This window comes from Gymnodraco acuticeps, unplaced genomic scaffold, assembly GCF_902827175.1.
Source record: "Gymnodraco acuticeps unplaced genomic scaffold, fGymAcu1.1, whole genome shotgun sequence".
Taxonomy (NCBI): domain Eukaryota; kingdom Metazoa; phylum Chordata; class Actinopteri; order Perciformes; family Bathydraconidae; genus Gymnodraco; species Gymnodraco acuticeps.
In genome coordinates, this window is record NW_022990023.1 from 1209247 (window position 1) to 1221748 (window position 12502).

Sequence of the window (12502 nt, forward strand, 5' to 3'; positions counted from 1 at the left end):
ACTCTTCCCTCTGTCTCTCTCAGCCCATGATGGACAGAAACTGTTCTGAACAGCTAGGCAAGATGCAGTGCGGTTTCATCGACTTTGTGTGCTCCTTTGTGTACAAGGTAATAATCAGCTTTTGTGGAAACATTAGAAGTATGATTATTATAAACATTGAAGGGGAGGTCAAAGCGTGAAATATGCCAGACATGGATCTAGCAAAAAGGGAGTCTGGCCTGTGTTATGTGTAACTGTTAGAATGTTAACACAGCCACAGTCTAAAGGGGTGTAACCATTTAATCCAGCTTTTATTTGGTTTTGATTCCCAGCAAAGCACCATTAAAAAAACATATTCTACCCATGAGTTGTTTTGATTTAGTTCACTATAATCGATTTTTGATACTTTCAAAGAGCTTCACAAAAGCTTCAAAAGTAACTAAACTCATGTATCAACCTTACTCTGAGGCCCTAGTTTAAAGTGTAACTTGTATTTTCAAGGCAATATCATGTATTTTTTAAGCGTACCTCCAACTGATAAATAATATTGTGTAAAGCCTGCTGGGTATGGTAAATCTTTGATAAGACTGTCAGAAAGGTGTAGCTCCGAGTCAATAGTGCATTTTACATGCGAGATCACAATGCAGCATGTAGTCTTGATTTAAGGGTGTTGGGTTGAACAACATGATGTATATAGATGAACCTGTTGAAACCAGCTGGCCCCCAGAGGAATGTCTACTAGCTGTTTTTCAGTCTGTCAGTATGGTATTTGGACAAGAACACACACATCCATAAAGAAAATGTGTCAGTGGATCATGCGGACTCCTTGTCTAAGAGGAATATCATGTATTTAGAACACCAACATTTTCCTTCCTGTAAGCTCTCCTGCCTCTGCGCATCCCACAATGTGAATAACAGATACCCTACATCCCTTTTTCTTTTATTTATCAGGAGTTCTCCAGGTTCCACAAAGAGATCACGCCCATGTTTGACGGTCTGAAAAACAACAGGTGCGAATGGAACAAGCATGCCGAGATATACAACGCGAAGATGAAGGCCATCGAGGATGAGAAGAAGAAACTGGAAGATGATGAGAACAAAAAAGGTATGGAAAAAAACAAAACAATCTATACTGGTCCTGATCCAAGTCTTCACAATCACCCTGTATAAACACATTCTTTATTTCTGTGTGTTTATCTAGCTGGTGGCGACGGGAAGTCAAAGACCTGCACCATCTGCTAAATTCCTCCAGTGCTTGGATCTGGACTCATGCGATCTGTTTAGAATTAATCTAGGCTACGCTAGCCTATTCTGATCCGACAGCTAGTGTAGTTGGGGCTTGGCTTGGCCAGTTTGGTCTGGTCTGATCTACTGCAGCGTAGTTCTCTCAGGTTAGGTGCTCTCCGCTCTGCTGCAGGCCAGTTCAGCCCTGTTTGCATCTGGTCTGGTTCAGTCTAGCCTATATTTAGTCTAGTGTATTCAGGTCTGGTCTGTGGTCCAGTCTGCAGTCAGCCTATCTATTCTCCGAGGAGCAACACCATGAAGTAACGTTTTGGACTCTGACCGCAAGAGAAGCTTGTTTTACCCGGAAGTTGCGATGCGTTTGAAACTTCCTCCTTAGTCCGCTTCCTCCAACACACAGCCATGAACTTTTGAAAAAGATATACATGGACAACATATATTTCCCTTTATCATAGCAATAATCAAAGCATTTCCGATGTAATTGGAAAACCTGGTTTGATAAGCTCAGAAACTAGCAATAGCTAAAGCAATAGTATTTACAGTGTTCCTATTGGCGGTCAGTTACCACACAGTATAGTAGTACTGTAGGTTGCACACTGCACTTAGCTGCTGCTGTTTTGGCAGCGGCAGGCCATGAGTGTGTGGAGAAATTGGGCTAAAAATCTGTTTTGGGTTACCAGTTAGAGTAGCCTGAGTCCTGAAGGATCTGTTAATGGTGTAAAACAGTCCTTTGTAGCTTTGATACAGCGAGTGAAAACATGCAATCATAAAGGGCTGATGTTCTTTTACCTCAAAAGGCGCTGAAGAGTTGTGAGGCTACATTTATGTTAATATGCAATCTATTTATCTATATATACATATATTTTTTTTGGATTCTTTGTCTGACAATTTTGTACTTAAACTGTCTTCACGGAGAGAAGAGGATGAGACAAGCTTTGAGATAGGGCGTTCTGAATCTGTGAACAACTGCTCGCTGAAAACACAATCGACAATGTTTTGAATTTGTGTAACTTTATCGTAAACACCCGTAAGCTGTTATGCCCAATGACTTGGTAAAATAACTTTAAAAAAAAGCTAATGTGAATACTATTTATACCAGTGTTTAGAACTAAATTACAATTCCTTATCGATTCAAAAACGTCTTTTAAACTTGATTTCACATGTATATAGTTTAGAAATTGTAAAATGTAAATTGTGTAAACTTAAGAATAACTGAAGTGAAAACCTGATTTGAAAGATGTACAGTAAAGGCGACCTTTTCTTCTTCTTCTAAGGAGGTAATAGTCGCAGTCAGTCAAACAGGGTAGAGTGGATCTACCTGTCTTGTAAGAAGATTGGATAGGATTTGATTTGATTGTCGGCCAGCGTTTGAGATCCACACAGCTTTAGACTTTAAATACCCTTCTTACTGAGGAGGCATAGCAGGCTACCAAAGCCTTGTATGTATCTGAAGAAAACTTGAGTTTAAAACGTGACAGATGAAGCTATAGCATCATTGATTGTAACGTGGTACAGGCCAAAGTCCTCTGATAATTTCTTCACTGATGCAACAGTGTGACAAATCACACAACAACCACTAGGTCAGTGTTAATCTTCATTTATACCTGCATTTGACCCTGATCTGGTTAGGCATCTGAGTCGACAGTGCACCTCCTGACACACTTTTAGCAATGGCTAAAGGCAAGCCGTGGCTCTCAACTTGCTGTTACACAATGTCATCTTCTGTAATGAACAGGTCATCAATCAAAGGCACTTAATCCTATCAGAATGGCTTTGAGACTGGCCGGAAACTATTTTTGAGGGGTAGTGAGGAGCTTGCGCGGTCACTGGAGCCAGAACTGTGGAATGAACATTTACAGAAAGTTATACGTTAAACATTATAACCATTATTTTACCTCATTGTTCCTGCTGCACACGTTTTCTATCAATGGTTACACCACAGGTTCTGTCTCCAGTGAGAACAAATGGCACCTCGCTTTTCCTTCAAGGATCTTTTGTGAGATATCACACGGTATACTTATCCCATCAACTGTCTTTCAGACCTTAGAAATCTTATAATTTGACATATGAGATGACCTCTACTGTATGTATGTGTCAAGAGATGTTATATGTGTAAGCAAATAAAGGAATTTATGGAAGCTTAACAGAGGAAATAACTTATTGTCAACGTAAAAACGTTCCTATTAACACTAAAAGTGGGTTAGATTGGAGAATGAACTTGAGAAACCTTGAGTTTAGCTCCTCCAGTGCTGGTTCTTAGTAATATATCGTGCAGGGATCTTAGAGGCTCCAAAGCTGGATGAGCCTCTGGGGAAAGAGGATCAGTGGATTGGTTCTGATCCCTGCTCGATACAGTGTTGTCTGACTGTTCAACATCCTGCCGTATGCACATTCTGCATGCAGAAAACTGGACATGGTGTTAATTGTGGGGGGAAAACTTCTGTGTAGCAATGCAGTGGGAGTCACCGACTCAGGAAGGAGACACGGGGAGAGCTGGAGCTTAGATGTCAAACACTGATGGGTTTATTTGGAGCTTTGGCTGGAGAATTCACAAAACAAGTCCAAGAGTCAGAGGTTCTGACATCACGGTCCAGTTGCCATGTCAATTCTGAAGAACTCTACCCCAGACCCATGTATTTAGCTAGTTCAGAGAGAATCATCAACACTGTGCATAACAAGATAGAATCATAACACCTCCATCAGCTGACGCCAACAGGGAGACAGAACACTGAGAGCACAGCAGCCAAGGTTACAGGTGCGTGTGCTCAGTCAGGACAGTTTGAACTGATAAACTGGGTCAAAGTTATGGGCCTTGGAAAATATTTCCCCAACAGTTCTTCTCTTTTTATCAATTTTGATAATCTAAACCCTTAGTCTAATAATATTTTTGTTCAATACTTAAATCAATGGGAATCTTCAGATTTGAGTGTGGACTTACACAACATCAATTGCATCAATAACAATCACATTAAGAACAACATGATAAGATTGAAACATTCAATCACAATGATTGAGACAGCCAATCATAATAGAAAAATCATCTCTCATCAGTTTTTGGATTATCTTTTGTCAAAAGCATAATAATGAACACATAAAACACAGGTGCAAAATATTTGTTTTAAACTAATATCTTTTATCATTTAACCATTAGTTAAACAAACTATAAAATCAAAACCAGCAATCAGGCTTAACAACACAACTCTTTAATGTGTTATTCATACACATTAATTTCAGTTTTGGCCCAAAACTAATATTTATAATATTTCTTATAACAATGATGTAGCATATTTGATCCTCAAATTAGAGAAGTATAATTTAAAGAACATTAATGTCATTATTTTTGACAAGTATACAGTTGTTTAGAAGATACACTTCACCCTCGGGAGGAGAAGATGAAGAGCACCAATGCTGCAGTAATGCACTCCAGTTAGAAGGTAGTTTGAGTGCAGGATGCTGCTGAGGCGTCTGCTGACTAGATGGAACATTTGACACAGGAACACACTGTAATTTATCATCACGTAGAGCACTTCAGCGTGTCAACCCTCTGCATCAACATGACCTTTGATTCCCCGGACAATTTACGGGTCAGTGGGTGCAGAGCTGTCCCCATCTGTAATTTGCTCTTCTCTTCATAAGGACCGCTTCTGAAGAGAAGAGCAATTTAAGGCATATTCCTTACATTCTGGATTATTAATGATGGAGAAAGAGTAGAGGACATTTGAACAAATTGAATTTTTCTTTTCTTTTAACCATATAAACCATATTTTTTACGGTGAATATTTGTATACGTTTTTAAACGTGGAATGAGGTCGAGCTTGTCATATTTAAATGTTGTTTTAAATCCCCCTGACGACATAAAGGCAGTAAATGTGTTCCCATGTGAAGGCAAGAATCTTTAACCAAGAAAAACAGAATGTTGACAACTCAATTGATCAACTGTAAATGCATCCAGGTGCACAAGTATAGCCAGGGGCCAAATTATATCCCACAGCCACTCAAACACAACATGCTGTTATTACTCAATGTACCATTTACTATACTTAACCATATGTTGCCTGAACACTGCCATGAATCACAGAGTAAATGGCTTCTCCTGAGAAAGCAGAGAAGTTTAAACGAGGCAGACAGAGCGGTAAGAGGTAACTTAATTGTCTTTATTTAAGCCAAACTCTATAATCTCCCGGCAACCTCACACAGTTTTATTGTCTGTTAGTTGAGGTCGAGGCAGCACTTAAATCTGCCCTTGGACAGAGGGACATCTCCAACTAATCCAACAGAGAGCTGGACCAAAGAGCACAACTCTGGAGAAAGTACCAAACCTATACACTCCATTGTTGAGTGGTGGTAATAAAACTGTTTAAGTATAGAGTGGCAAAGTCCCTCCCCTTCCGGGGGAGCGGAACCTTATTTCGGAAAAATGATGTATTGAAGTCAATGGAGAGAGAAAGATTATCTTTTGATCCCGTTTGAATTGAGCCACGAATTACACATATGTTTGTCAATTTAAAAGATAATTTTGCAAGTGAAAAAAATAAAAATGTGTCGTAAAACTGTGAAGTAACACATTTTTTTGTGTGAAACGCACAATGAACTACCTCTCTGGTCCAAGCCCCCAGGAAGTGCGCCGGACTCAGATGAAAATATTCGTGCTGGCCAAACAGCGGTACTACACTTCCGTTTGGTTGCCAGGCCCGGAAACACCTTTTCCCATTGACTTACATGGGGAAAGAGTGGTCTGTAACTCGTTGGATAATTTTTTTTAAACTAAATAAACTACCCAGTATGAACACTTGTATAGCCCTTATTAAAAACATTCGTTCCTCAAGTTGTAATAATGTGCTAATAACGTTATTCTGAGAGTTATTTCCCTCTGCATTATGAACGCGCATCTAGCCCACGGGACCGCGCCGCCCGGCACGTTCATGTTACGTGTCCCGACCAATCAGAGCACACTGTGCTCACAGGGAGGGTGGGGGCTGAAGCTATTGGAGCTACAACGAGCCGTTAAAGGCAGAGTGAAATTCAGTGAATACACGTAGTTTACAGAGATGCTGTTTGAGAAACCAATGTGAGTTGCGTTTATCTTTACCCATGGATGCACAATAAGAACGGACCCATATCGTCTTACTGCCATCCCACGGAGCTGTAATAATGGATATATTGCACATGTTTGCTGTAATTCATTATCATACTACATGGGCTGTATGATTCAATCTTGTACCGTAAATGTTGTATTAAATAAAGTTAATATTACCGACATTATTAACGTCCCTGTAGCTTCGTATTGCACTAAGAAGCTTATTGCACTGTATATAAATATATATATATATACAGTGCAATAATTATTTCATGCTAAATGAAGCTCTGTTGGATATCACTAGATCCTGTTACAGCGTATTATAAGTACATAACGATTGATGTGTACATTAGCATCATTACTAGCTAGCCGCTAGCTGCTAACTGCCGCTGTCAGTACCAGATATGTTCGGGCTACCAGATATGTTCGGGTGTATTTCCGTCATCCGTCATATACTCACCTCCCTCTGCTCCCAGCGCTATGCTGCCACACACCGGCCGTCTGCGGAACTGCAGCCGGAGGAACTTGGGATAGCTTGTTATGTGTGGGGTGCTATGGTGGGGTCCCATGTACTTGTGCACATAAATAATGTTTCTAATTATTTACAATTTAAAAAATATATATATTCTGCGTTACTTTAGCCAACACTTTTATAAGGCCACTAGATTAGATAATTACGAAATGTGTAGATAGAATACATATATTTCAGGTTGTTATTTTGTCATTATGTTTAATGTTTTATTTACCTTTTAGTATTTTTATATAGTATCTGAACTTTGGAGAGGAGTTGGGAGACACACGACACATCAAATCACATCTACAGATCAAGGCGAAGCGAATGGAAGTACTCCCATACTCCTAGCGTGAAAATGTTTGTGAAAACGTGTGCAAAGTCTCCGAAAATCCTAAAAATAAGCTCATATTTGAATTCCCCATAAAAAAACACATCATTCAGTAAAAACAAGGCCCCACTGATCATCTACTCTCCGAGACGATTCCAGGGATGTCTGGCTTGAGTTTCGACCACCAGGGAAAGTGGACAAAAGTGCCCGAGATCAGCCTCTTAAATTTACCCAGGGCCTAGTGCTTGGGCATGAAAATTCAGGAAACTCCCCTGAGTATTTTATTAAATATCTGAACTTTGGAGAGGAGTTGGGGGACACACGACACATCAAATCACATCTACAGATCAATACGAAGCTAGTGGAAGTACTCCTAGCGTGTGAACATGTTTGTGAAAAACGTGTGCAAAGTCTCCGAAAACGGAGCAGTGGCTGTGATGCTAGCTTTGCGGCTAGCGGTTAGTTGTTATTGTTTGAAGTTGTTGCTATGGAAACAACATGACGGAGAAAAAATTAATATCTTGTACATATAATAACGGACAAAGTAAAGAATGAAGTATAGGCTATGCCTGTTTGAAGTTGTTGCTAAGGAAACATCATGACGGAGAAAAAGTATAATCTTCTACATATAATAACGGACAAAGTAAAGAATGAAGTGTCGGCTATGTTTAAATGTTCGGAATTTGACCGTGATGGCCCTCTTGAGTTGCCGTAAAATATGACGAATATGACGGATGCGACGGAAATACACCCGAACATATCTGGTACTGATGTCACTGTCACCGCCTCGTTCATATCAAATCCATGATAACAACAATCCATTACCATGCTGTCATGAACGCGCGGTGCTGTTACGTGTACGCAAATTGACGTGCTTGATGTGAACGAGCATTTTGGTTAAAGTTGCGCATGCTCTATGAGCGCACATACGGGTACTTCTCAGGCATGCTGGGTAATCTGTGACGTTTCACTCTCTCAAAAGGTGGGCCATTTTATCATCATGCGCTAATGAGCAGCTCTCATAGGAATGAATGAGGCCCCGCCTCCCACGCTGTATCCAGTTCTTATTATACATCCATGCTCTGGTCTCGCAGACAAGCACAACAACATACGTCACCAAGATGGCCGTCACTACTGTCTTGTCAAAAAAAGGGATTCTTCCCTCACTATCAACACGTCCAGAAGAATGCCATGCAAAGCTGCCTGCCTTCCTTTGATTCTCTCTGAACTGCCTGATCTTTTGAATGTTTAATGTCAACCATTTGTGCAGATAGCATGAAGTAGAACAGATCGCCGATGCTAATGTAGCGTTAGCGTTTCTCCCCCAGGCTTAAATGGTGTATTATAGAATGATCACACCGGTGTGACAGTACTCTTCAAAGGGCTCACGAAATATGACTACTACTCTTACTGTTTAACATGTTGGGTTACTTGATGTTACTTCATGTTAAGGCTAATACAAATGACAAGGCTAAGGCTGTAATGCTAACTAACGTGCTTTCTACTAGCTAGGTAGCTAACTTGATCCAGCCACTCCTGGTCCTTTCATCATACGGGAAGCGAAAGAACGAGCAAGACCCATTGCTGGTATGATAACAACCTGGTACTAAGCACACAGGCATCTTGTTAAAGTTATCTTATCTTAGCTATGTTTTATTTGGTGGAGGAAAACAATTGTGACATCAGTTATGACATCACTTATGCGACTCTGGGATTTGTAGTCTTTCTAGTTGCGTATTTTCCATAGTCTTATATTTCAACAGTTTTACGACAAACTGCGACTTTTTTGACATGGGAATGCTTTTTTAAGATTGACAAACATGTGTAATTCATGGCACAATTCAAACGGGATCGAAAGTTTAGTTAGATAAGTAGATGGGCGTGACTTCGCCACGCCCATCTACTTTATCTTTCGATCCCGTTTGAATTGTGCCACGAATTACACATTGACCGTTTCACACAAAAAAATGTGTTACTTCACAGTTTTACGACACATTTTTATTTGTATTGACTGGCAAAATTATCTTTTAAATTGACTAACATCATATGTGTAATTTGTGGCACAATTCAAACGAGATCGAAAGATAATCTTTCTCTCTCCATTGACTTCAATGCATAACTTTTGTCAATTTAAAAGATAATTTTGCAAGTAAAAAAAAAAAAAAAGTTTCGTAAAACATTTGTTCAATGAACTACATCTCCGGTCTAGCTCTAGCAGAACAACACACGTCACCAAGATGGCCGTCACTACTGTCTTGTCAACAAAAGGATTACCTACCCTCACTATCACCACAGTGAAACACGTCCAGAAGAATGTCATGCAAAGCTGCCTGCCTGCCTTCCTCTCTCTCTGAACTGCCTGGTCTTTTTAATGTTTAATGTCAACCATTTGTGCAGATAGCGTGAAGTAGAAAAGATCGCCGGTGCTAATGTAGCGTTAGCATTTCTCCCCCGGGCTTACATTGTGTATAACAGAATGATCACACCGGTGCGACAGTACTCTTCAAAGGGTTCACGAAATATGACTACTACTCTTACTGTTTAACATGTTGGGTTACTTAATGTTACTTCATGTTAAGGCTAATAAAAATGACAAGGCTGTAATGCTAACTAACGTGCTAGCTACTAGCTAGGTAGCTAACTTAATCCAGCCACTCCTGGTCCTTTCATCAGACGGGAAGCGAAAGAACGAGCAAGACCCAATGCTGGTATGATAACAACCTGGTAGCCTACTAAGCACACAGGCATCTTGTTAAAGTTATCTTATCTTAGCCAGCGCCATATAGATAGATTATATCTATATGGCGTTGATTTTAGCTATCTCTTAGTGGAGGAAAACAGTTATCACATCACTTACGCGACTCTGGGATTTGTAGTCTTTCTAGTTGCGTATTTTTCATCGTCTTATATTTCAACAGTTTTACGACAAACTATGACCTTTTTGACATGGAAATTATTATTTAAGATTGAAATACATCATATGTGTAATTCGTGCCACAATTCAAACGGGATCGAAAGATAATCTTTCTCTCTCCATTGACTTCAATACAAACGAAATAAGGTCCCATGAGTCCCACCGGAAGGGGAGGGACTTCGCCTCTATAGTCTTAAAGTATAACCTTGCATGGTTTTCCTTCTTGTCACGTTTCCTGAGCTGTGTGTTGCGACAAATGGTTCTGTGCGGCTGTAGGCTGCTTCTCAGGTCGATTAAATGAAATCCTTGCTTCCCTCACTTGCGTCGTTTCCCTGCGTTTAGTCCCTCCCACCAGGAAACCACGAGAAGCAGGGAAATGAGTTTTAAGAGCAATGGGACGTCCTTTCCTCCGGAGCGTCACGTGAAGCGACGTCCGTTTGTGATGACGCTGCACAGCTGATCGTCTGACAGCAGCTCATGTCCCCGTTATTTCCACACACCCCCGCCTCTGTTAGTACACATTTACTGACACAAACATTTGTATCATCTGTTGTAGACCCCAATAAATAAAATAAAATAAGAACTAATTCTCAAAAAAGATAAACGCCATTCTTAAAATGTATAAACGAACATTAGGCTAGTTTGATTAATATTGATTAGAGTGCACAATAGAAATAAAATAATTGAGAGAAGAAAAACAGATATGTTATCTATCAAAACCCAGTTAGATTAACATTCATTGGATTGCACACTTTGTGTGTTTGTGTGGATATGTAGTAAATTAACATTTTAATAGCACTTAATGAATGACTGTATGGAAATGACAATAAATGAAAATGTAAAACGAAAAAAGCGATCATGAAAATGTTTCCAAAAAATGAATTAAATGATTTTTGACTACTTTGTTGTTCAGATATATCACATATTTGTAACTAAATTATACATGAATTGAAACAAAACACGGTATAAACTGAGGAGTGACTCCCGTGAGGTTCATGTATTTTCTTCACTCTGCTCTCATGTCAAGAAGCATGAGATCAGTGCATGCACTGCCTCGTCCAATCAGTGAGCGATACACAGTAAGGGGGCGGGGTGAGTATCTGAGGATTTCATCTGAGGATGGTCTGGTGGTTCCTCGGTTATCGCTCCTCGATCCTCGGTCCTCCGGCAGAAATAAGAGCCATGGGACGGTACTCAAGATGGCGCAGGCAAATCAACTTCCGGTGAGACCGAGGACCGAGGAGCGAGGAAATGAAAATAGTCGACCTGAGAAGCAGCCTTAGACACGTTTAGCTTTGAGCTAAATGCTAACCCTAGGCATAGCATGAGAATGCTAACATGCTGAATGCTAAACTGCTATGTTTGCAATGTTTCCATCTGCATGCCAATTAGGAGCCCATTATTAGCCAAGTAGTTTCAGGGCAACATCCCAGGTTTGCCCTTGAGATCTGTGTTACATGTCACTGCTCCCTCTCTCTGTTCCCTGCATTTCAAACCCATTCTGTCAACTTACAAATAAAGGTGAAAAATGGCATGGCTTTGAAAAATAATCTATAAAAGAAATTGCCAATTATTATGTAACACATTATACTGATAAGAAAGTCAAAGGCCTTTTTCACAGAGGCCATTTTGACATTCACAACGGGAAAAGCACAGGTGTAAATAATTGAAACTAATGATGGCTGCTTTTAATTAAGCTGCTTTGGTTTCAGGTGCTGTGGCCCTGGCTCAATGTCACAGCTGACTGGGGAATCATTAAGGCTTTTAGAAACACCTGTCTCCTTTATGTGCTGTTCCTACAATGACAGGACAAATGTCTGCTGTGTAATGCCTGATGTCTTTACAAATATAAGTCAATAACACAAGTTTTAGGCAAATTGAACATTTTGATGTTGTCTCTGGATTCAAGTAATTAGAAAATCTGTCAACTTCCTCTTTCCTCAAAAACAAAGAAGAGTTTATTCTCAATTATCCCTCCTTACAATTTAGATGGCAGCCAAGATAACAAACATAAGTTTATTTAGCTTGTGTCTAACAAGAGTTTAGCTTGTGTCAGACTTATCTGGAGATGCAACAAGTTAAAATGGGACCAAACTTTTTTTATGGATGTCGTTTTTGGAGCCACCAAAATGTCTAAAATGAGGCCTGCAACAGACAAGGTAAGGCTTGTTACTAAACTAGCTGATTACCAGTGTAGAAAAGCCTTTTGCTACAAAACAGTTATAGACAGTTGTTTATCCAAAATACCCACCAGTTTAGGGGAGTCCTGATTCGGCAGTCAATTATGTTTTAAACATTTAATTTATATTGGTTTAAAAAAAATTAAAACATAAAACCTGGAGATTCACCATGCACAGAAACAAACACATTTCTCCCCACTGGCTTATGCCCAGCGGAGATAACATTTTAAATTTCATGGCAAGCCAGCCGAAGATACTGTATTGCCCT

General features: G+C 39.9%; 1 protein-coding gene across 2 annotated transcripts in view; it reads left to right on the top strand.

The window, feature by feature from the left end:
- Positions 1-3323, top strand: part of pde6c (phosphodiesterase 6C, cGMP-specific, cone, alpha prime) — a 30483-nt gene extending 27160 nt beyond the window's left edge. For both annotated transcript variants that reach the window (XM_034214424.1, XM_034214423.1), the window contains 3 exons: positions 24-107; positions 931-1084; positions 1181-3323. In XM_034214424.1, coding sequence (XP_034070315.1) covers positions 24-107; positions 931-1084; positions 1181-1221 — 279 coding nt within the window. In that variant the 3' untranslated portion in view covers positions 1222-3323. The remainder of the gene's footprint in view (positions 1-23; positions 108-930; positions 1085-1180) is intronic.
- The last annotated feature ends 9179 nt before the right edge of the window (positions 3324-12502 follow it).